The sequence below is a fragment of the Podarcis erhardii genome (genome assembly GCF_964252035.2).
Source record: "Podarcis erhardii genome assembly, chromosome: Z".
In the NCBI taxonomy this organism is placed as follows: Eukaryota; Metazoa; Chordata; class Lepidosauria; order Squamata; family Lacertidae; genus Podarcis; species Podarcis erhardii.
In genome coordinates this window covers 43,232,008-43,256,679 of record NC_138504.1, presented here as the reverse complement: position 1 = coordinate 43,256,679, position 24,672 = coordinate 43,232,008, and the positions used below count along the sequence as shown (strand labels likewise).

At 45.3% G+C, this 24,672-nt stretch overlaps 1 protein-coding gene and 1 long non-coding RNA gene across 2 annotated transcripts in view; one reads left to right on the top strand and one right to left on the bottom strand.

Moving 5' to 3' along the window:
* TNFSF8 (TNF superfamily member 8) overlaps nt 1-11,492 on the top strand; it is a 29,657-nt gene extending 18,165 nt beyond the window's left edge. The window contains exons 3-4 of the mRNA XM_081847804.1: nt 735-812; nt 10,920-11,492. Of these exons, the coding sequence (XP_081703930.1) occupies nt 735-812; nt 10,920-11,353 (512 nt within the window). The 3' untranslated portion in view covers nt 11,354-11,492. The remainder of the gene's footprint in view (nt 1-734; nt 813-10,919) is intronic.
* Nucleotides 1-24,672, bottom strand: part of LOC309333870 — a 129,815-nt gene that overhangs the window by 52,670 nt on the left and 52,473 nt on the right. The window lies entirely within an intron of this gene.

Sequence of the window (24,672 nt, the reverse complement as noted above, 5' to 3'; positions counted from 1 at the left end):
CCATGCATGCCACCTTGAAGCGAACATAAAGAAATTGCTTAATGCAGTACCAACCTACCAATGACGCAAGGTGAGGCAACTGCTTCAGGCAGCAGGATCCACAGGGGCAACTGATCTGGCCTCCAAGGAATTCATAACTGTTGCCACTGCTGTGGTGCACTGCTTGGAAACCAGATCTGCCACCTCCTTGGCATCCCCCACCCACCCAATGCTGCCTCTAGGCCAGGGGTCAGCAACCTTTTTCAACCGTGGGCCAGTCCACCGTCCCTCAGATCATGTGGGAGGCCAGGCTATATTTTGGAAAATATATATATGAATGAATTCCTATGCCCCACAAATAACCCAGAGATGCATTTGAAATAAAAGCACACATTCCACTCATATAAAAACACGCTGATTCCCAGACCATCCATGGGCCGGATTGAGAAGGCGATTGGGCCGGATCCAGCCCCCGGGCCTTAGGTTGCCTACCCCTACTCTAGGCAAATAGGAGGAGCTGCTGGTCTCCTCCCACCCTTATGGAGGAAGTGGGGGGGGGAGCTGCTCTCTGAATTGTCCTGGGGTCTGCAGCCTCCAGTTGTGATTCAGAGCAGGCACCTTTCCCCTCTGTAATGTCCTTTGATTCCCACTTCAACCATCAGGTAAGGATGCTAAATCACTTTGGAGCATAATTTTTGTTTAAAGAAAGAGCAGTAGTAACAAGGGTTTTGTTTATCTTCTTCTTGTCTTTTCAGTGCCATGGAAAATATCAGCAGAGGCTTTGAAAGGTCTGCAGACAATGGCATCTGAGAAAGCAGCTGCATATCTTCAAGGTCAGTGAGAATAGTCTATAAATCAAAGTATGAGAGGTCGCCCTCTCCCACCATAAAAGCCTCATTGCTTCTTTCTGTATACCTTATATTCTTTGAGTTTCACAAATGCTCTTATCTACCCCATGACTCTCCACTGTATACATGTGTATACATGTGTGTAGAATAGGATGTTCCAGAGGCATGTTGTAGATATCTGTGGATCCATAGGATTGCCAGTCAGTGTAGGTGGTCCTCTGCTAGATGGACCAATAGTCTGACTCAGAATAAGCCAGCTTCCTATGCTCCTTTTGCTATTCACCTAGAGTGAGTCCCCTATCTGGGCCTTGTTTTTTGTCGTGCTCCAGCCGGTGCCTTCAGCAGCTAAGGTCCCACTCCTAGGAGACAGTAAGTGGGCACACTCACTTGCAAAGCCATGGTTGGTAATGCGGTGCGATCTAAACCAAGGTCAAGCACAGATTATCAGCCCAGGTCAAAAACATGATCTAGAGATAAGGCCAGTTCAAGGTCAATATCACAAAGCATTCCAACAAGGTACAGCGTAGCAAGATAGACTTGGGAACAAGGAAACAGACTTTTGTTGTCACCATAAAATGGAAGGCTCGCCTTCTCTGACTTCTTAGAACAAACCCCAGCCACAGCTGCTGATAATAAATGCATTTCAGGGACCCCTTACACACAAGGAGACCCAGTCTACTTCTACTTGTGGGAATGTTAAGGATTGTAGGAAAGGATATAATGATTAAGTAGTATCCTTCCTTCACTCACGCTAGTGAGTAATGTAGCAGAGCAAATTCCCCTCAATATAGCTGGAAGCTAGTTTGTGAATTTGCTTGAATCTCTTAGTTAATATTATTTCCCAGTGTCCCCTTTGATCCCTCTTAAAAGAATAAAGACACAAGAGTCTTTCTGAGTAAAGTAACAAAAAGTTTACTCACATTCAGTTCACGATTTGATCCCTGAAAGGAAGGCTTTACTTAATAGTTACACAAAGAAGCAGTGAGTTTGTCTCATATGGAGACTGAACTCGTGTGCTGCTGGCTGAGAGCCAGCAGACAGCAAAATTAGATTAAGAAAGACAACAAAATAGCTGGAGGAGAGCAGCATGATAGCAAAAAAAGAGAACAAGACAACACTGGAACAAGACAACTTCAAGACTGACAAAATGGGTGTATGACTCCTTTTATGGAGTCAGCCAGAGCCATGCCCATCTCCCAGATCACATGCAGGGGGAGGAAACTCCAGACCAGTGGAATAGGCAGTTACACTGACTGGATGTCCCCGTGCCTGTGCCCACTCTAGGGGAATAAGGAATGTTGCATCTGACTGTACCAGTGGATTACATCCCACACTACTCACATGCCACATGATGACTCTGGGTCTGCAGCCACATGTCATGTCATCTGTCTTAGCAGACCTTTTGGTACTGGTGTTCTTCATGTCTGGAGTTGTGATGACTGCACTTCCTCTGACAGTTCCAAGGGTTCTTTAGCAGGTCTCTCCCAGAGGGCCCCTCAGTCCTGGCTCCAAGGAAACCTGTCTGCTCCTCAGGGTCCTTGGGGCACCTGGTTTATCCTCTAAGGAAGGTGTTGCTGAACTACAACTCCCATCATCCCTAGTTATTGGCCATGTTTGCTGGGGCTGACGGGAGTTGTAGTTCAGCAACATCTGGAGGACTGAAGCCCTGAAGCCCTGCTCTAAGGACTCCATGTCTGGTATCAGGTGAGGGCTCGGTATGACAAGGATTCAGTCCCTCTCATTCCCTACAAAATTAGACTCAAACTGTGCCAGCCCTGGTGACAATAGAAGGAAAACAAATCTCCATACATTCTGCTTCTGTCCTGGCTGCAGCAGGCAACCAGAAATAAAGATCTGGTGGTTACAACTGGGATAATTTTCCTTGCTCGTGTTTCCATAGAGCAAGAATGGTCCTAACAAGATGTCGGCCCTGTCATTCTTGGCTCTTAACCATGCCCTTTGGGGGCTGATGGGAGTTGCACTCCAATGACATCCAGAAGACCAAAGGTTCCCCATCCCTGCCTTGTGGTTAACACTAGGGCTGCCATACATCTGGAATTTCCTGGGCCTACCTGGGATTGAGACTCAATCCAGATTAGGGGTGGGAAGAAAAGAAGCCCCCTACACCACAAACACTCGTTTGACTTTATTGCATCTTTGGCCAGGGCCAGCCCATGATGTGTTGTTGCTTGAGGCAAAGCAGAAAACGGTACACCCTTCCCCCACCACTGCCACCTCCTCTGCCTGAGGCAACCAGAGGCAGTCCAGGGGAGCCTCTGCATGCTGAAGGAAGCAGGGGAGAAAAAAAGGCGGCCAGAGAGCAGCAAACAGTGGGTAGGGGTGGAGCAGGAAGTGAGGTGGTGGTGACAGCAAGCAACAAGCACAGGAGGCGGTGAGCGACGTGCTCTTGGGGCCCCAGACCTGCTGCCCCTCCCAGCTGTTCCCAGCATGCTGCCTGAGGTGACTGCCTCACTCACTGTCTTTGCCTGCCTTGCACCTTGTATCACATATTAAAAAAAAACCAATCAGGAAAATTGGAGCTTATCTCCATGCCATTCTACACATATTGGCAGGCAGGCCTACCCATGAGGCAGGCTGAGGCAGCTGTCACCAGTGATAGAAGCCCAAGAGGTGATATCCCTGTAGACACCTTTTCTGCCCTGCTACCTCTGGCAGTGACAGAGAAGCAGGGGTGTTTCCAGTGAAATCTTGTGAGATTTCATTGACATCTTGCAGGATCTCATGTGGAACCTGCCCCAACTGCTTTGTGGTCACCACTACACTACCCAGGTAAGGAAGGCTACATAACGGCCAGGGGGCAGGGGCAGGGTGGCCTTTTCTTGCTGAGCCTCAGATGGAGAAAAGGGACACACTTCCCCTGCATATTGGCCTAGTGTACATGTCACAGTAAGCATGTCTTAAACAAGCAATGGTTAAATGTAAATGAGCAGTAGGCTTGTGAACACTGCTCAGACTTTCCTGAATTATTCTCCTCCACCAAAGTAGAATTCAGATACCTTACATGTGTTGAGCTTAGCTCCCATCCTCGTCACCAGTGAAATATATTCAGAGTCGAAAGTGGATTTCATGCTCTTTATTCAGCTCATAGTGGTGAGGAGGAATGGAAGTTCCCCCAGAATGTCTGCTTTACATACATTATTTACACAATGGCCCACATGTGATTGGCTAATTCTCCTGTAAGCCAATCAGATTGCGGATTCACTTCCACCTGGAGCTGGATTGGGTGGCTCCTGTGGACCAATCAGACTGCTGCATTCTGGAGCCTATTGTTCTTGGACCAATCAGGCTGCTGCATTTTGGATCCTATTCAACTCAGTACATTACAGAACCATATAATAAGAACTTTATTGTTCAACACATCTTTCTTATTGAAGTCTAACCTTTGGGAGTGTTGTAGAGAGGGAAGGAATTGGTTACAGAGGAACAAAACACCCACACCATCTCCAGATGTCACCAAGCTCAACAATCAGGCGCTTTTGTGCTTCCGTGTGTTGCATTTCTAGCCCACTCCCCCCCCCCAAGGAGCTCAAGGTGGCATACATGGTTCTTTCCCTCCTCATTTAACTCCCACAAGAGCCCTGTGAGGTAGGCTAAGAGATGACGACCCAGTGAGCTTCATTGCCAAGTGGGGATTTGAAACCTGGTCTCCCAGGTCCTAGTCCAACACTCTAACTTCAACACCACAGCACATGAAGTAAAGAATTATGATGTTGGCAAATGTGTCTGTTGGAGAAATTTGCACTAAACTGATGACAGGTGCATGTGACTTGGCTTAAAAGGCTTCATGGGTCATAGGGAGAAACCAAGAGTCCTCATTAGGCCAATCTACTGCAGGATTTCCAACAACTATCTTCTTGTCACCTTGAGACTATTTTTTATAGTAGGCATCTAACACGCTTAACTAATAATAATAGTAGTAGTAGAATTATATAATTGTAGAGTTGGAAGGAACACCCCAAGGGTCACCAAGTATTCCTAAAAGAAAAGCTTCTGGTTTCTTAAAAAAAGTTACCGGTATATTGAACATTCCCCCCCCCCAGCTCATTATATATCATTTCCCAGAACAACATCTGCTTCTATATTTAGTAGAGATAAGGCATCCAGCTTGCCTTGTTGCATAGTTGTTGGTTGTTCTGTTGTGGTTTTTAATATACTTCAACCAAGAAAATGAAAGCTCACCTGAGCAATTTCTGTTAATGTTAATTTCTAATTTACAATTTCTAATTTCTAATTAATGTTAAAAATCTAATTTCTAATTAATGTTAAAAATCTGGCAATGGAAAATGTTTGTGCTGCCCCCCTTCCCTTGATGCCTTAAACACTGCTTACTTTGCTTAATAGTTAATCTAGCCCTGATGAAGGGCCTTCTGCTCTTCTGCTCTGGGTGAGGCAAAGTAATCTACTGATTAGTCTGGCACAGTGGGAGGTTTCAGATTGCCTTGAAAGCCTTTTGATTGATGAGCTTCTATCTCACCACAATGTCATCAGCTGGTCATGCAACAAATGGTTGCATCAACTGGATGACCTCAATCAACATCCACTTGCATTCTCAGAGCTCAGCTGAAAGCAGCCATAAGGGCGAAACTGAACCAGGCATAAGAGCAGGAAGGTCAAACGAGGAGCCAAAACTAGAAACTATTCAATGAGTAATTTCCTTCAGCTTTCTCCTATGCTGCTGCTGGGACTGCAGAAGTGTGTGCCACCACCTGCAGATGTGCTGCATGACAGGATTTGACTCAGTCCTATGCAATAGTCATACACAGTTACTGATGTAACTGAAGTTTCTGATACACAAAGAACTTCCTCTGGGATTACATCTTCAGGAGGAACATGCTTTGTGTTGAGTCAGTTATTTACAGATTTTGCTCCTAGCATGTTTTCTTGACTAAATTCTAAAACAGGTTGCAATTGAGAAGATTCTACTCAGAGCAGACCCACTGAAATGAATAGGCTTCAGATAGCCATGCCCATTCATTTCAGTGGGTCTACACTTTGAGTATGACTTGGTTGAACACAACTGAAGGCTTTATTATATCAGGGATGAGGAACCTGTCAACCTCCAAATGCTGCTGGACTAAGATCCTTGGCCACTGGACATGTCCATTTAGGCTGTTGAGAGTTGGAGTCCAACAACATATGGAGAGCCAGAAGTTCTCTACTTCTGCTGTATATGGCCTGGTGTGTCCACATTGACTTGGTGGTGTGTTCACATTGACACTCCTGACTAGATTCAAGCTCAGAAGTGGGTGCTTAATTCACAGATCCTAACATACCTGTTTCTGCTGGTTATGTAGCAGAAGGTCAGGCACCAAACCCCTTTTGCTGGAGTTACTAATTCAGGGATGGGGAACCTGTAGCCCTCCAGCTGCTATTGGACTCCCATCAGCCTCTGCCACTATGTCCAATGGCCAAGGATGATGGGAGTTATAGTTAAACTACAGCTGGAGGGTTACAGGTTCTCAATCTCTACCCTGCTTCAAGACTTTTCAGTACCTGGTTCTTTGAATATATACCAACATCTATTTGTGCTTCTTGGTGCAATTGCAAAAAATAAAATAAATAAAATAAAATAAAATAAAATAAAATAAAATAAAATAAAATAGATAAAATAGATAAAATAGATAAAATAAATAAAATAAAACAACAACAACAACAACAACAACAACAACAACAACAACACAGCATTAGTGAATTTGACAGTGATAGTTTCTGAGAGAAGCTGAAACTAAAAGGCTTGTTCATCCCACCTGAGTCTGAAGTTTGCTTGAAATGAATCTAGATCTGGGTCTGGGTCAGGAACAACAACAACAACAACAACAACAACACAGAATTAGTGAATTTGATAGTGATAGTTTCTGAGAGAAGCTGAAACTAAAAGGCTTGTTCATCCCACCTGAGTCTGAAGTTTGCTTGAAATGAATCTAGATCTGGGTCTGGGTCAGGACTCAGGACCCACTACTGGGTCATGGCCTGATCCAATGTGGGTTGCAATAGGAGCACCAGTACAATGCAAATATATAAGAAAAGTGGTCCTGGGCCTGAGAAAGCTGAAGATACCTGATCTAATATTCCCAGATCCAATGACAACCTTTTGAGAAGGTGGTACACTATTGCCTACTTAAGGGTAACATAAGGTTGTATTAACTTTTTTGCATGGGCAGAAATGTGTGTGTTCCCATTAGTAAAATGCAACACAAACAGAATCCACACAATGCCACACAAACAGAAGTATGTTGCATTTCATCATACAATCAGATTTGGCTGTTAGGTTTTGCAGTTTCTTATTAATGAGCATTGGTAGCAAGGGGGCGGGGGCGGACAAATGAATGGAAAGTTCCAGAGCACATTATAATTTTTTTTTTAAAAGAAACTCTCAATTTAAAACAAGAATTCAGGACAGCAACAGAGGATAAAGCAAAGCCACAGAAGAACAAAGAAGTGAAAAAGTGAAAATCCTATTGGGCAGGGTCAACATTATTGAGCTCATGGCAAGGAGCATGCCCCAGCAGGAGGTACACGTGGAATATCTGGAGCCATCTGGCCCTACTGCATCTTCTTATCACTATTGAATACCTATTATTTCTGAGCAAATGAGCAGTGGTAGAAGGAGCAGTTCACTGCCAGAGTCCTTGACTTTCCCTCTGAGAGATGGTCAGAGTAGGAACAGAAGGAAAGCCAATGGGTGGTCAGTGATGCAGAGGTGATGTAAACACTGGGCAGTGTGACCCACTGGTGAAAGCTTGCCCTAGGTCCCCCAAAATCCTGGCACCAACCCTGGTACCCAGCTTTTTCTAAATAAAATTATTGATGGATTATTATTATTTTATTAAACAATAAAGCAGACAGTACAAATGGAAAAAGACAAACAAAAAATTATATGAATTCAGTACAAGGAGCTTTTGATGATAAAATCCAAAACTCAAATAGTAACACATCAGGAGTAAATAGAATGAATATATTTATAAAGTTATAAATGGGGTGTAAAAGTAATAAATGGGATTTACATTGAACAAGAAAAGAAAAGAAAAGAAAAGAAAAGAAAAGAAAAGAAAAGAAAAGAAGGGGGGGAGGATATTGCCTGTTTGTAAATTACTCCCGTGTAATTGTGTTGTCATATAGTTTTTATTATTATTTATTGTTCATTAGATTTATATACCACCCTTCATCATTAGATCTCAGTGCAGTTCACAGAATAAAATACAGGATAAAAACACAAGTAAATAATTAAAACAAAACAGCAAAACAATAACCCCGGTGTTATGTATTCAGTGGTCTGTGTTTGCCTGAGGTTGAGTCTGGAGTCTGGCCTAGGAATCTGAGCTCCTGTGTTCTGATTCGATACATGTTGTCCAATCACAGAACATTTCAGGATTTTTGCCTCTGCCATTGGCCCTTGAACCCGGAGTCAGACAGCCAATCTCGTTGGGAGTGGAGTGGCCCAGGTTTTCAGAAATGTATATAAGTAGTTGCTTTGGCTCTGTTTCCCACTTACGTAGTTCAGTAAAGGTTCTTGCTGCTATCACTATGTCTTGCCTCGTGGGAACCCACCTACACTTTACCCCCCCTTCTCACAGATACATTTAAAAGGCTATGGAATATTAATCAGCTGAAGGCAGAAGAGGAATGTTTTTGCCTGGCATCTAAAAATATATAATGAAGGTGTCTCCCTGTGGAGAGAATTCCACAAGCAGGGAGTTCTTGTGTTGCCACCCTCCGGACCTCACATGGAGGAGGCACACAAAAAAGGGCCTCAGAGGATGAATGCAGAGATCATGACGGTTAAATGGGGAGAGGCAGTCCTTGAGGTATTGTGGTCCTGAGCCATTTAAGGCTTTATAGGTCAAAACCAGCACTTTGGACTGGGCCCATAAGCTAATTGGCAGCCACTGCAGTCAGGCCAGGATCAGTGTAATAATATGCTCAAACCATTATGTCCCAGTGAGCAGCTTGGCTGTCAAATTCTGCACCAGCTGAAGCTTCTGAACCATCTTCAGAGACAGCCCCACATAATTAATCATTAACCCTCAAATAGAAGTGAAATCAGAAAGATCAGTGCTATCCCTAACCACATAAAGTCAACAGGTCAATTTCCCTGAGCATTGGATATAATAATAATAATAATAATAATAAATTTTATTTATATCCCGCCCTCCCCAGCCGAAGCCGGGCTCAGGGCGGCTAACAACAATCAACAATCAAACAATCAGATATTCACACATTCTAAAAATATTACATTATAAAAATCAATTAAAATCAAATTAATGGCAACTAATTAAGCAAGATTCTAAGCAGGTTGCCAGAGGAGGGAGTCAGACTGCGCCCTGACCAAAGGCCTGGTGGAACAACTCTGTCTTGCAGGCCCTGCGGAAGGATGTCAGGTCCCGCAGGGCCCTAGTCTCTTGTGACAGAGCGTTCCACCAGATTGGAGCCGCAGCCGAGAAGGCCCTGGCTCTAGTTGAGGCCAGCCTAACCTCTCTGAGGCCTGGGACCTTGAGGATGTTAGTATTTGCAGACCGTAGGTTTCTCTGTGGGGCATACCAGGAGAGGCGGTCCCGTAGGTACGAGGGTCCTAGGCCGTATAGGGCTTTAAAGGTTAAAACCAGCACCTTAAACCTGATCCTGTACTCCACCGGGAGCCAGTGCAGCTGGTGTAGTACCGGTTGAATGTGATCTCGCAGCGAAGACCCCATAAGGAGTCTCGCCGCGGCATTCTGCACCCGCTGGAGTTTCTGGGTCAGTCTTAAGGGCAATTTTCTTGAGCCAGTCTAAAGTATAAGATGAGACATCTTTCCAGCCCTAAGCAATTATTAATCAAGTGACCACCAAGAGATATATAATTAACTGTTTACATATAAGATCCATACCTAGTTTTTGCATTCATTAAATTAGTCTCTATGCCAATACATTTAATTGCTATCCTTTTGTATTATTGTGATTAATAGCTATACAGTGGTACCTTGGGTTAAGAAGTTAATTTGTTCCGGAGGTCCGTTCTTAACCTGAAACTTAACCTGAGGCACCACTTTAGCTAATGGGGCCTTCCTGCTGCCGCCGCACAATTTCTGTTCTCATCCTGAGGTAAAGTTCTTAACCCGAGGCATAGCTGTCAACTTTCAGATTTGAAAATAAGGGATCAGCAGCCTCGAAAATAAGGGGTCAGCAGCCTCACCTGTCCCGAGGACAGTCTACCGGATATCTAACAATCTGGGATAGCAGCGGGAAGCAGTGGGAAACGGCGCTGGAATAAGGGAATTTCCCACAAAATAAGGGAAGGTTGAGAGCTATGACCTGAGGTACTATTTCTGGGTTAGCGGAGTCTGTAACCTGAAGCGTCTGTAACCCGAGGTACCACTGTACTGCTTACCGGCAAAAATAGCTTATAGGCAGTTTACAAGTATATAATCAATTGTAATATGCACACAGAATTAAAATCCACAATAAAACAATTTCATTAAAGCATTCAAAAACATCCATGATTAAAATGTGCAATAAAACAAGTTACAATATGGTTGAAAGACATAGCAATTTAAAACTTTTTTAGTAAAGCAATTAAAACAATTATAACAGGAAGCTCATGTTCAGGGGAATGTTTCTCTAAACACGTGTCTCTTCAAGAGCTGACAGAATGCCAATCTTGATGGGGTCTCTTGTATTACAGCATGGATCGGATAAATCATGGGTGGGAAACCCTGGAACCAAATGTTACCCTCTAAGTTATCTGGCCCTCGGGACTCTCCACACCACACTCCCTCCCCCAAGCCATGCCACTCACTGGCTCTGCTTCATTGAGTGTGCCCCGCCCCCCCCCCCCCGAGTGGAATATGTCCTTGAGCTGTGATAATGTTTCTTGCTTGCTTAGATGGAGGATAGAGAGGAGTATGTGAGTGCATGTAGAAAACAGCCTACTGTACAAAGGCATAAATTACATTTGCTGGGCCTCTCACTTTTGTCCCAGGCCCCGCCCACCTCTGACACGGTTGTCCCAGAAGATAATGTGACGGTCTGGCTGAAATTGGCTTCCCACCCATTTTAAATGATGAATGCTTATATCTCATCCTCTCCTTTCTTTAGTGCTTAGGCCAATCAACCAGTCAGAACTGCGATGGATTAATGAGGGCATCCTGTACAACATTCACTACAACCATGGAAGGCTGGTGATCCAGACACCTGGAATGTACTTCATCTATTGTCATTTGCACTTTTACATTGCCGAGTGCAAAGGTGGGGAGATCACCATAAAGTTGGAGATTCTTGTGAACACATCTGTGGCGAGGTCAACTTTGCTCACTTTGTGCAGCTCTCAGAAAACTTTCAGAGACAAAAGACAAGACCTCTTCGTAACTTTACTGGCAGAATTGAAGAAGGGGAATACAATAGGAGTACAGGTCAATGAATTCAGCTATGTGGATGTATCTGACTTTCCTGAAAACAATGTTTTTGGAGCCTTCAAGTACACTGGTGAAAACTGGAGGTACTCTTTGTTCAGGACAGAAGATGAAAAATGACTTTAATTGTTCTAAATAAAGGTATATGTATACTGAGGGCCTGTCATTTGAGATGTGCCAAATTCAGTCCCACTTGAAGGAACTATGGAACATTTGGTGGCTATTATGCAGAGAACACGGGTGGCGCGGGTGGCGCTGTGGGTAAAACCTCAGTGCCTAGGACTTGCTGATCGTATGGTCGGCAGTTCGAATCCCCACGGCGGGGTGAGCTCCCGTCGTTTGGTCCCAGCTCCTGCCCACCTAGCAGTTCGAAAGCACCCTTAAGTGCAAGTAGATAAATAGGTACCACTTTATAGCGGGAAGGTAAACGGCGTTTCCGTGTGCTGTGCTGGTGCTGGCTCGCCAGCTGCAGCTTCGTCACGCTGGCCACGTGCCGGCTCACGGCCTCTAGAGCGAGATGAGCACGCAACCCTAGAGTCGGACACGACTGGCCCGTACGGGCAGGGGTACCTTTACCTTTACCTTTATGCAGAGAACAGTGGAGGCTGGTCCACTAGGACAAACAGGGCACTGTCTCATCAACATCAATCTGCCCTTAGCCAGCCTGCCCTTGCCTGCCTTCTTCTTTACAACCAGACAAGGGTTGACCCTGGCTTTCAGTTTCATAGTGTTATCCTGGTAGAACTCAAAGGGGAGGAGGATGGGGACAAAACCAGAATTAGCTGACTCCACCTGCCATTGGCTCTGGATCTAGATCTGTCTTCTGCCCTCCCTCCCAGTCCCTTTGGGCACCACTCACCAATCGCAGAAAGTGGGGTGTGAAACACACATACACACACAAAGAAACAAACCTGTTATTGCTGCAAAAAAGTTCAAAGGGATTTCTGATCTTATAAAATACAGTGGACACTCGGGTTGCAAACATGATCTGTGCGGGATGCACGTTTGCAACCCGCAGCATTCGCAACCCGCGTCTGCGTGTTTGTGCACATGCGGGTTGCAATTCAGCACTTCTATGCATGCACAAAGTGCGATTTACCACTTCTGCGCATGCGCGACCACCGAAACCTGGAAGTAACCCGTTCCAGTACTTTTGAATTTTGGCAGTCCGCAACCTGGAAGTAACCCGTTCCGGTACTTCTGGGTTTCGGCGGTCTGCAACCCAAAAAAACGCAACCTGAAATATCTGTAACCCGAGGTATGACTGTACAAGGATACCCTGAACTGGCATAGAAATGGGGGGACAGGGTGCTATATTTTCTTTTTTTCTATTTATATGGTAGGAGAAAATACAGGTATGATCTAGCAGTTATATGTCCCATTTATTTCAGTGGAAGAGCTTTGTGGTGCAATTCTACATGTTTGCTCAGATATAAGCCACATTGAGTCCACTGACAGGGATAGAAGAACCTCAGGTGTGGGGCCATATGTGCCCATCCAGGCCTCTTTATTTGGCCCTTGGGATTTCCACCAGGCTGCACCAGTTCTTCAGCCACATCCCCTCTCCCTAGGCCACACCATTCACTATCTCTGTCAATGCCTCTTGCAAGCCTGATCAGAGGATAGAGAGTGGTACGTGACTGTGTATAGAAACTAGCCTACCAGAAAAAGTAACATTCACATTTTTTGCTCTGCCTAGTCTTTCAGCTGGCTCACACACCACTTTGGCATGTGGCTGCAGGAAGGTTGCCCAGAAGGGTATGTGGCCCTTCGGATGAAAATTATTTCCCAGGCCTGGTGCATAGGATTGCAGCCCTTCTCTCTCCTGCTGAGAATAATTGGACCTAAAAGTCAATTTTGCCCATTGGATTTATATTCCAGGGATGCAATCCCACACCCAATTTCCTGGGAATAAGCCTGTTAAACACAGTGGAATTTATTTAGGAATTGGAATAGCCGTGTATAATATTGTTAGAAAAAGAGAAAAGCTGTATCGTCAAGATGACCTTAAAGCTCAAATGACATTTCCCCAAAATCTGATAGAACTTCAATGTGACTTCCAAAAAGTCAAACCTTAGCAAGTCTCTTTTCAGAAATGCAATTTCTGAGGAATGGTATAACTCTTAACTTTTGTTGATGTCTTAGGAGGCACTATATGAAACTACCAATCAATGACAATACTATTAGAATACTACTGGTTATTTTTTCTCTTTCCTTTTGGAAAAATCCCTAAATCCATAATGCAACATGGAAAGGAAAATGGTGGGTTGGGAGCCACTAGTGGTTCACAGCCTGGACACGTCTTGAGATTCATCTGCTGTAATAGCAGAGTCTAGAGTCTTGCAGATGCAAGCAATTTTATCCTCAAAATGCTTTGCAAACAAGCCACAGCGAGCTACTGTCGGTTCTGCCACCTCCTTGGGCCAGACTGTTCAGGACCACACACTCCCAATAGGTTCTGCTGGGCAACACAGTGAGGATGCAATGGAGGCAGCAAAATATGCCTTCATTGCCACTAGGTAGGCTTGATGATGAGCCCTCACCATGTTCAACTGCATTTGACTAGAGTTTTCCTCTACTCACGTTCAACCTATCTCCCAGCTTGTTTCCTTAACCTAAGCTCTGGAATATACCAGAGAAGCAAGCAGGCTCCACAAAGTGAGAAAGAGTACTCAGGGGCAATCATGTCAATGGCCTAAGCCGTTCTGATGTTCAGAAGTCATCCAGGGCTTTGACAGAAGCACCAAGCATATCAGTCAGAAAATCCCAGAGAGTCACCTGGAAACCCATTGGATCTACCAGCCTTCAAGGGTGCACCATCCTCATAGGTCCCTGCCTCTTCAGAGGAGATAGGGTGCTGAAAGCCCAAATCTCCACAGGAAGTGAGATGGCTATGTCAAGGGACTGCTGTCAATATCCCCTCAGGAACTCTACAGTTCTATGATTCTAACAAGTACCCCAGAATTGCAGAGTTGGAAGGGACCCCAAGGGGTATCTACTATAACCCCCTGAAATGGTTTTGTTTAGAAATGCAGAATTCACAGCTAAATAACCCCTGACAGTCAGCCATCCGACCTGCTTAAAAACCTCCAAGGAAGGTGAGTTTACTACCTTCCAAGGTAGTCCATGCTATTGTCAAATGTCTCTTACAGTGCAAACTGATTCAAATTTCTCCTTCATTCCAATTCTCCACTGCATCCCAGTTAAGATTACTCTGGAATAAATTACACGAACAGAGTACAGATGTTTAATAAAAGAAGCTAAAAGTGTATATAAATGGTTATTAATCTTTGTAAAGTTCTTGACAGCAGGGAGGCTGGATGATTCAGGATACACACCCAATGTTTATGCCAAAACCTAATGACATCTGTAATCAATAAAGCTGTAGCCTGTCTGATCCCAAAATGATTGTCCTGTTTTACTACAAAGAGCAGCTTCTCTTTCCAGTCTATTTCTGAAATTCCTTTGTAGTAAAACAGCTACTTTGAGAAAGGAATTTCAGAAATAGACTGGAAAGAGAAGCTGCTCTTTGTAGTAAAACAGCTACTTTGAGAAATGAATTTCAGAAATAGACTGGAAAGAGAAGCTGCTGAATTACAACTTATCACCAAACTCAAAACCATGGAGAAACCTGGTCTGAACAAAGACCTTGGATTCTTATCTCATTATACATGACAAAGCCATTTTTCACCTTTTCACCCCTTGCTTTTTCCTGTAAGACCTACTGCAGTCGTTAAGAGTCGTCAACAGGCTCATCACAGCTATCTGCCAATCACCCATTCCCACCATCCTTCTGAGTAATACCCCTCCCCACCTTCTCACTATATAGAAGGGTCTGGAAACTTCTGTTTCAGTGTATCTGAAGAAGTGTGCATGCACACGAAAGCTCATACCAAGAACTGACTTAGTTGGTCTTTAAGGTGCTACTGGAAGGAATTTGTTTAGATATAATCTCAGTAACCTTTCTTCTTCCTTTGGGTTTTAAGCCAATATTTGAGAACAGGGCAAGTGAGCTCTTATTTCAGTTAGCAACATTCTTGTTTCAGTTTGTAAGAAAGGAAGTCTTAAGTACCCACCACCCAAAGTACAATAGAACTTCCTTTGCATGTCTGGAGCCTGAGGCAAGTCTGGTGATGAGATTTGGCTTTCCTTGGAGAACAATGAGCCCAGAAATTGTCACCTCTGGGCATTTCCTGGGGTAGGAGGTGTGTATACATGTCTTCAAGCTTGGTCTCCATCATCGCCAACTGCCACTGATTGTTACAGAGGTTGTATTCACACAGCAGTTTATTCCATTTCCCCATTTCCTTAACTATTGGAAGATTCAAGACACTTGGGCAAAAAAAAAAAAAATGAGAGGCACAAATACAAGGTGGGTGACACCTGGCTTGAGAGCAGTATATGTGAAAAGGATCTAGGAGTCTTGGTTGACCACAAACTTGACATGAGCCAACAGTGTGACGCGGCAGCTAAAAAAGCCAATGCAATTCTGGGCTGCATCAATAGGAGTATAGCATCTAGATCAAGGGAAGTAATAGTGCCACTGTATTCTGCTCTGGTCAGACCTCACCTGGAGTACTGTGTCCAGTTCTGGGCACCACAGTTCAAGAAGGATACTGACAAACTGGAACGTGTCCAGAGGAGGGCAACCAAAATGGTCAAAGAGATGACTATGAAAGCTGCTAAGAAATCTTACTTTGCAGCTTCCATTGCATCCACTAGCTCTCGCCCGGCACAACTTTTTAGAATAATTAGGTCAATAACGTCCTTAGGAGGACAACCAATTTTAAGCACAAATTCGACCCACAGCTGTGAGGCATTCGCGAGTTTTTTTGCGGAGAAAGTCCTATTGCTCCGCCATGACCTCCCTGCCAATTTAGATACAGTGACTGAACTGGAGGCCCCTCGACTGACTTCAGGTCCAGTGTTGGACCATTTCGATCGGATACTCCCTGCTGATGTGGATAGATTCCTCCAAGTTGGTAGGCCCACCACCTGCCTCCTTGATCCGTGCCCATCTTGGCTGATTAGGGAGTGTCCAGATGTTGCGCGGACCCCCCTGGTTGAAATTATCAATTTGTCCCTTGACAAGGGGACATTCCCAGGGGAACTGAAGGAAGCAGTGGTGTGTCCACTCTTAAAGAAAACTTCATTAGATCCCTTAGACCTATCCAATTACCGCCCAGTTTCAAATCTTCTATACCTGGGTAAGGTAATTGAGAGAGCGGTTGCTGAACAGCTTGGTAGGTTTCTGGAGGAAACATCGGCATTAGATCCATTTCAGTCCGGTTTCCGTCCTGGTTTTGGGACGGAGACGGCTCTGGTTGCCCTAACAGATGATCTCTGTAGACAACTGGATCGAGGCGGGTCAGGACTGCTGATCCTTTTAGATTTGTCAGCAGCCTTTGACATGGTCGATCATGATCTTCTGGACCACCGCCTCGCAGACGTGGGGATACAGGGCATAGCCTGTAACTGGTTGTGCTCTTTTATCTCTGGTCGGGGACAGAGGGTGGCACTAGGGAGGGAAATGTCGTCGCGCCACTCCTTGGTGTGTGGAGTGCCGCAGGGCGCAATTTTCTCCCCGATGCTTTTTAACATCTTTATGCGCCCCCTTGCCCAGATTATTCGGAGCTTTGGGCTGGGCTATCACCAATATGCTGATGACACTCAGCTCTATCTGCTGATGGATGGCCACACCGACTCGACCCCGAACACACTGACCAGATGCTTGGAAGCTGTGGCTGGATGGTTTCGTGGGAGCCGATTGAAACTAAATCCTTCGAAGACAGAGGTCCTATGGCTAGGTCGGGATGGCATGGGGATGAGGGACCAACTCCCTTCTCTTGCGGGGGCCCAATTAGTGCCATTGCCTTCCGTTAAGACTTTGGGTGTAATCCTTGACGCTTCCCTTTCCATGGAGGCACAGGTTACAGCAACAGCCAAGGCGACATTTTTCCACCTTCGCCGCATCAAGCAGTTGGCCCCTTACCTTTCCCGCCCCGACTTGGCCACAGTGATCCATGCAATGGTCATTTCCAGGCTTGACTACTGTAATTCGCTCTACGCAGGGCTGCCCTTGAAGCTGTCCCAGAAACTCCAGCGGGTACAGAATGCTGCAGCGAGGCTCCTCACGGGGTCTCTGCCATGGGAGCATATTCACCCAGTGCTTTTCAAGCTGCACTGGCTCCCGGTGGAGTACAGGGTCAGATTTAAGGTGCTGCTTTTGACCTTTAAAGCCCTTCACAGCCTAGGACCCTTGTACGTACGGGACCGCCTCTCCAGGTATGCCCCACGGAGAGCCTCAAGGTCCATAAATAACAACACCCTAGTGGTCTCAGGCCCTAAGGAAGTTAGATTGGCTTCAACCAGAGCCAGGGCCTTTTCAACACTGGCTCCAGTCTGGTGGAATGCTCTGCCTCATGAGACCAGGGCCCTGCAGGATCTGATTTCTTTCCGCAGGGCCTGTAAGACAGAGTTGTTCCGCCTGGCCTTTGGCTTGGAGCCAATTTGATTCCCTCCCTCCCTCTCTTTTTTTTCTTTTTTCTTTTCCTTCTCCTCCTGTGATGAGGCTACATTTTAATATTTTAATGTTCCATTATTTTAATGTTGTATTTTATTTTTGTTTTTAAGTTGTAATCATTCATCTTGTTTTTATTTTGCTTGTACGCCGCTCTAAGCCCGGCTTTGGCTGGGGAGGGCGGGGTATAAATAAAAAATTATTATTATTATTATTAAAGGCCTGGAAATGATGCCTTATGAGGAACAGCTAAGGGAGCTGGTCATGTTTAGCCTGGAGAAGAGGAGGTTAAGGGGTGATATGATAGCCATGTTCAAATATATAAAAGGATGTCACATAGAGGAGGGAGAAAGGTTGTTTTCTGCTGCCCCAGAGAAGCGGACACGGAGCAAAGGCTCCAAACTACAAGAAAGAAGATTCCACCTAAACATTAGAAAGAACTTCCTGACAGTAAGAGCTGTTCGACAGTGGAATTTGCTGCCAAGGAGTGTGGTGGAGTCTCCTTCTTTGGAGGTCTTTAAGCAGAGGCTTGACAACCATATGTCAGGAGTGCCCTGATGGTGTTTCCTGCTTGGCAGGGGGTTGGACTCGATGGCCCTTGTGGTCTCTTCCAACTCTATGATTCTATGATTCTATGATTCTATGACATAGAAGAAAGTGCTTCTTCCATCCATTTGTGGAATGCTGTCCTCAGGGAGGTTTGCCTGTTGCCTTCATTATACATCTTTAGGTGCCAGGTGAAAACATTCCTTTTCAACCAGGCCTTTTGCGGATTAATATTCTACAGCAGTGGTTCCCAATTATGGATTTGGGGACGCCTGCAGGTCTGTGAAACCGACCCAGGGGTTCTGCAGCCCCATCCCTTGCCTCCACCCAACTAATTTTTTGTCACATTTTCATGGCAATATCACAAATTTTATGGTCTGTTTTAGCGCTGTGTGATTTTTCGATATGTTGGCCAAAATCGGTTTTGAAATAACACCACGATAACGATTTTGACCCAGCAATACACAACAATATATTGCTCCTCGCACGAGGGAAAGCAGGGCAGCTGATTTCAAGGCACCGCTGATATTGCACGATGATCTCAGCTGATAAACACTGCTGATCTGAGCTGCCTGCGGGTGACATGGCACGGTGGCTCTGGCGCACTGCAGTCACTCACAAGCCCCTCCTGCTGGAGGGTGGCCAAGGGGAAAGTGGCAGGTGGCGCCAGCCAAATGTTTTTCGGGCAGCACAATGCCTGCAGGCACTGGAGCCACTGCGTTGCTCACAGGAAAGATGCCGTGACTTGGGCGTGCTGCAGGCCCAGTGATGCTTGCGGGGCCAGCGCATGCCAATTGCATCATTTTTGGCCACCCTCTGGTGGGAGGGACAGCAGCTCAGCATGCTAAGAGCCCAGCCCCAGGCTGCACTGCTTTCGGGAGCAGAGAACCGGGCTCTAGGGCACCTGGACTTGCACATCACCTTGATCTCCATCATGCCACCCCCAAGGTAAGTGTCGCCCTGCCCCCTAGCTATGCATAGAGTTATCAACACTTTCAAAAGTAGGGGGTCCATGTTAGCTGGAATGTGTTCAGAAGAGGGCAGTCAAGATGATCAAGGGTCTGGAAACTACGTAAGCCAAATGAGGAATGCTTGAAGGAGCTGGATATGTTTAGCCTGGAAAAGAGGAGACTGAGAGGAGATATGATAGCTGCCTTAAATATCTTAAGGGCTGTCACATGGAGGAGAGAGCAAGCTTGTTTTCTCCTGCTCTGGAGGGTAGGACTTGAACCAATGGCTTCAAGTTACAAGAAAGGAGATTCCTACTAAACATCAGGAAGACATTTCTGATGATAAGAGCTGTTTGACAGTGGAACAGATTCCCACAAGAGATGGTGGACTCTCCTGGGGGGGGGGGGGTTAAGCAGAGGTTGGATGGTCATCTGTCATGGATGCTTTAGCTGAGATTCCTGCATTGCAGGGGGTTGGACTAGATGACCCTTGGGTCCCTTCCAACTGTAAAATTCTACAATTCCAACAGGTACTGCAGTGTGAAAGGAACATTAGAAAATGGAACAGAAGCACTGGCATTATATTGGGGAAACTAACACAGTGGTACCTCGGGTTAAGAACTTAATTCGTTCTGGAGGTCCGTTCTTAAGCTGAAACTGTTCTTAACCTGAGGTACCACTTTAGCTAATGGGGCCTCCCGCTGCCACCACGCCATCGTCATGCGATTTCTGTTCTGACCCTGAGGTAAAGTTCTTAACCCAAGGTACTATTTCTGGGTTAGCGGAGTCTGTAACCTGAAGCGTCTGTAACCTGAAGTGTCTGTAACCCAAGGTAACCACTGTACAGCATTCCCCACATCTTTATGCAACCAAGAGTTCCCTGTCAAGTAAGCCTGCTTCTGATTTGCAGCTACCATTTCACAACTGTGAGAGATAATTACGTAATATATAAATCTGTGTGGACCAGGAAGCCACTCCTATTTGTTTAGCTGGGAATGTATCAGGCCTTGAGAGGATGACATAATTTCTGAAATTTCACAGATTACATTGTCAGCACTCTCGTGTATTCACAGCATTTGTAGACTCATGGCCAGGGATCCTTGCCAAGTACCTCCCCCACCACTGTGTTTTGCTGACGTTTTCTTTCTGCCTCTGCCTTTGCCTGCTTGCTGTACACTTTATGTATCTGCTCACCAAGGGTGGGTCCTGTGCTGACTTCCAAAACTGGTTATGTTAGCATCTGACTGTAACTGTAAGAGCTTTCTGAGTTGTTTGCTAAGCAAACAAAAACATGAAATTCAATAGAATGTTGATTTCACAATAGATCAGTATACTGTTTTGCATATGGTATCTGGAAGCCTCCTTCACTTCTATGGCATGGGAAGTTTAAATTTGAAGCTTGTGCATTCTTGGTAGACCTTATCTCTTCTGGTTTATCTCCCTCTTCATACCCCTGCCCGCAGACAAAAGAGGATGATTCCAAGTAAATGGGGATAGCTAGGTTGTTCAATGGAGTTCACCATCTCAGCAGGAAATCCGTTCACACAATGGAGGAACAGGGCATTTCCTCTTGTGGCAGCCATCCTTTGAGGAATTCCCTCCCCTTGAATATTAGACAGCCACCACCTCTGCTGTCTTTTCAGTGCCTAACTGAAGCCCTTCCTCTTCCAACAACCCTTTTAAATTGAAAGCTCCCACAGACAGAGTTTGTACTGACATTGTTTTGTTGGTTTTATCACTCATTGTCTGCCACTCTGAGCATCTTTGAGAGGAAGGGTGGGATATAAATTTCAATAAAGAAATAAATAAAATGTTATCCTTATCATTAAAGATTCAATTTGTTACACACCTTCAGCATAAGGCCCCAGGGTAGGCCCCAGTAATCTTAAAATATCCTATAAAAAGGAGTACAAAACAAATTGGAGTCAGGCTATATACACTATATGAATATAGCCAAAGGCCAGGGTAATGAAATGTTTTTTCAGCACATATGGAGCAATTGGTTTGTTCAAAGCACACTACATGTATTAGCAGTCCTTGCACTGTTCCTGTAAGGTTCATCCTGTGCTTTTTTCCCAAATAAATAAATAAATAAATAAATAAATAAATAAATAAATAAATAAATGTTTAGAGGTATTCTCATTTTCCTACTCATATTGAAATAATGCCCCTCAGTGAGGCCAAACATAGATTCACAAAATGCATTCCCCCCCCCCCCAGAAAAAAGCACTGGGTTCACAAATACTATTATCACCATGTAGCAGACTGGAGGCTTCTGGCAGCAATCCCATGCACACTTATCTAGGTAGTAAGGTCTACTGAACAGTGGCGTAGCGTGGGGGGTGCAGGGGGGGCCAGCCGCACCGGGCGCAACATCTGGGGGTTAGGGTTAGGGGGCGCAAATCCACGGGTTAGGGGGCGCAAATCCACGGGTTAGGAGGCGCAAATTACTTGCCTTGCCCCGGGTGTTGACAACCCACGCTACGCCACTGCTACTGAACACAGTGAGTCTTAACTTACAAGAAAATACAAATATGATTGGACAGTAAGACTGAAAGAATGATGAAGCCACCTACTGTCTCCATAAGGAAGCTTGAGAAAGTTATTCTTTGTGATTTATTTATCTACTATATCTTTTGAACATTCCCTCTCGACCCCCACCCCACCCCGGTGTGGTCATTCTCTGTGCATTTGGAACTTCTTAAGTTTAAGCTGGTTTTGATCTATGTTTGGATACTGTTGAACTCTATTTTGAATGAAGGTGGCAGGCTAAACTGTTCCAAACCGCACTGGTTTGGTCACCTCTAAGCATATTTTCACCCAATAGGCAAGATGGTTCCTGAGATGGAGGAGCAGGTTTAAATCTTTGTTTGGAAAATATCAGATGCCTTTTGGCTCAGGGTGTGGATCCTGGCAGAGTACTGAAATGACATACAGCGGTACCTCGGGTTACAGACGCTTCAGGTTACAGACTCCGCTAACCCAGAAATAGGACCTCAGGTTAAGAACTTTGCTTCAGGATGAGAACAGATATCGCACGACGACGGCGCAGCAGCAGCGGGAGGCCCCATTAGCTAAAGCGGTGCTTCAAGTTAACGGACCTCCAGAACAAATTAAGTTCTTAACCCGAGCTACCACTGTATTCATACTAGCTCTTCTGTATGACTCAGCTTGTATTGTAAATGGTGATGCAACCTTAGACTGCTTCCAGACTTTGCTTCTCATGTTGCTCTCCCTGTATTTTGACCTTGGCTGCAACCAGACCTTTCATTTTGCATTGCCCTGGGAGTGGATTAGGAACTGCTGGATTTGTCTTCCCCTGAAACTGCACAGTACCTAAATGCAGTTATCAGCTATGGTTTGTAATGGAAACAGAGTCTTTTTGAGTTAGCTGTTCACTTCTTGGGAAGTTCACCTGGTGCTGGCACTGCCTTAATTTTGGTGCCAGGTACTAAGCACTGAAATGAGACGCAGGTGGCGCTGTGGTCTAAACCACTGAGCCTGGGGCTTGCCAATCAGAAGGTCAGGGTTCGAATCCCCACGACAGGGTGAGCTCCCGTTGCTCGGTCCCTGCTCCTGCCAACCTAGCAGTTCCAAAGCACATCAAAGTGCAAGTAGATAAATAGGTACCGCTCCAGCAGGAAGGTAAACAGTGTTTCTGTGCGCTGCTCTGGTTCACCAGAAGTGGCTTAGTCATGCTGGCCACATGACCCGGAAGCTGTCTGCGGATAAACGCTGGCTCCCTCGGCCTATAGAATGAGATGAGCACGCAACCCCAGAGTCATCTGCGACTGGACCTAATAGTCAGGGGTACCTTTACCTTTACCAAGCACTGAGGAACATAAGAAGAGCCTGCTGGATCAGGCCACAGGCCCCATCTAGTCAAGCATCCTGTTCTCACACTAGTCAACTAGATACCTATGGGAATCTCGCAGGCAGGACCTCAGTACAAGAGCACCCACAATTAAAATGAACAGTAAAACAAGCCAATTTAGTTATAACAGCAATAAAAACCTATTGCAACATGAGATTTAAGCTGTTGTGTGTGTGGCCTGTCTCTTTAAGAGATGTGTCTGTTCTGCCAATAAAAACATCCATTCCCATCTCTTGGTGTGGTTCCTTCCACCCTTAAGCTATGCTATACTGCAAAGCTGTTTACCAAAAAATAGGACTAATTAAGTTATCATGACTCCTTCTGCTTCCTGTATTAGGGCAGACCCATTGTGAGATTTCCTCACATAGTGAATAATCTTCCCAACAACCACGCAATACCACACAAGTCAAGAGAGCAAGGAAATGCATTTCAAAGCTGGCATGTATTCAAAAGCCAGCAGAATCCCAATACTGATGGAGCTCCACATATTTCATCAGGGAGAACATTTCACAGCAATGGTGCCATCAGGGGGGAAACCTACTTCTGTGTTACAACAAACCAATAATCTGTTAGAAGGAGGGGCTTCTTATCCAACTCTGATGGCTAATCCTCAGAAATGCTCTTCAGATACTTCCCATCCAATAGGAAACGTCAGCAATCTGGATTACAATGGCCAGAGCCAAGAATGGGCAGAAAAACAAATGCAAAGTTTCCCTTTGTACAGTGGGCCAGTTTTTTAATAGACACCTACCCACATTCTTCTCTAACATCCATCAAAGAAATCAAGAGGCATCATCAGAGTTCTAGTACATATTCCAGCCAGGCACACACACACTGAAGGAGTGTATAAAGCAGGGGTCAGCAACATTTTTCAGCCGTGGGCCTGTCCACCATCCCTCAGATCATGTGGTGGGCCAGACTATATTTTGGAACTAATTCCTGTGCCCCACAAATAACCCAGAGATGCATTTTGAATAAAAGCATACATTCTACTCATGTAAAAACACGCTGATTCCCAAACCGTCTGCGGGCCGGATTGAAAAGGCAATTGGGCTGCATCCGGCCCACAGCCCTTAGGTTGTTTACCCCTGGTATAAAGTAACACTGGCGAGGGGTGAAACCTAGTGAGAGTGTGTGCAGCTGAGAGTGGTATGGCTTGGTGAGATCCCCATATGTCACATTTGCCTTCCAAGAAGCGTTTGGATTTAATATTCCACTTTATCACTACCCGAAGGAGTCTCCAAGCGGCTAACAATCTCCTTTTCCCTTCCTCCCCCACAACAAACACTCTGTGAGGTGGGTGAGGCTGAGAGACTTCAGAGAAGTGTGACTAGCCCAAGATCACCCAGCAGCTGCATGGGGAGGAGCGGAGATGCGAACCCGGTTCCCCAGATTATGAGTCCACCACTCTTAACCACTACACCACACTGGTTCTCCAAGGCTTGAGGTTTCCCACCCCTGCTATAAACAAACTGAGCAATGTGGAGTGTTCCTTTTTTCAGTTCCAGTTAGGAAGCCATACACTTCCAAGAGATATTCCATTCCATTT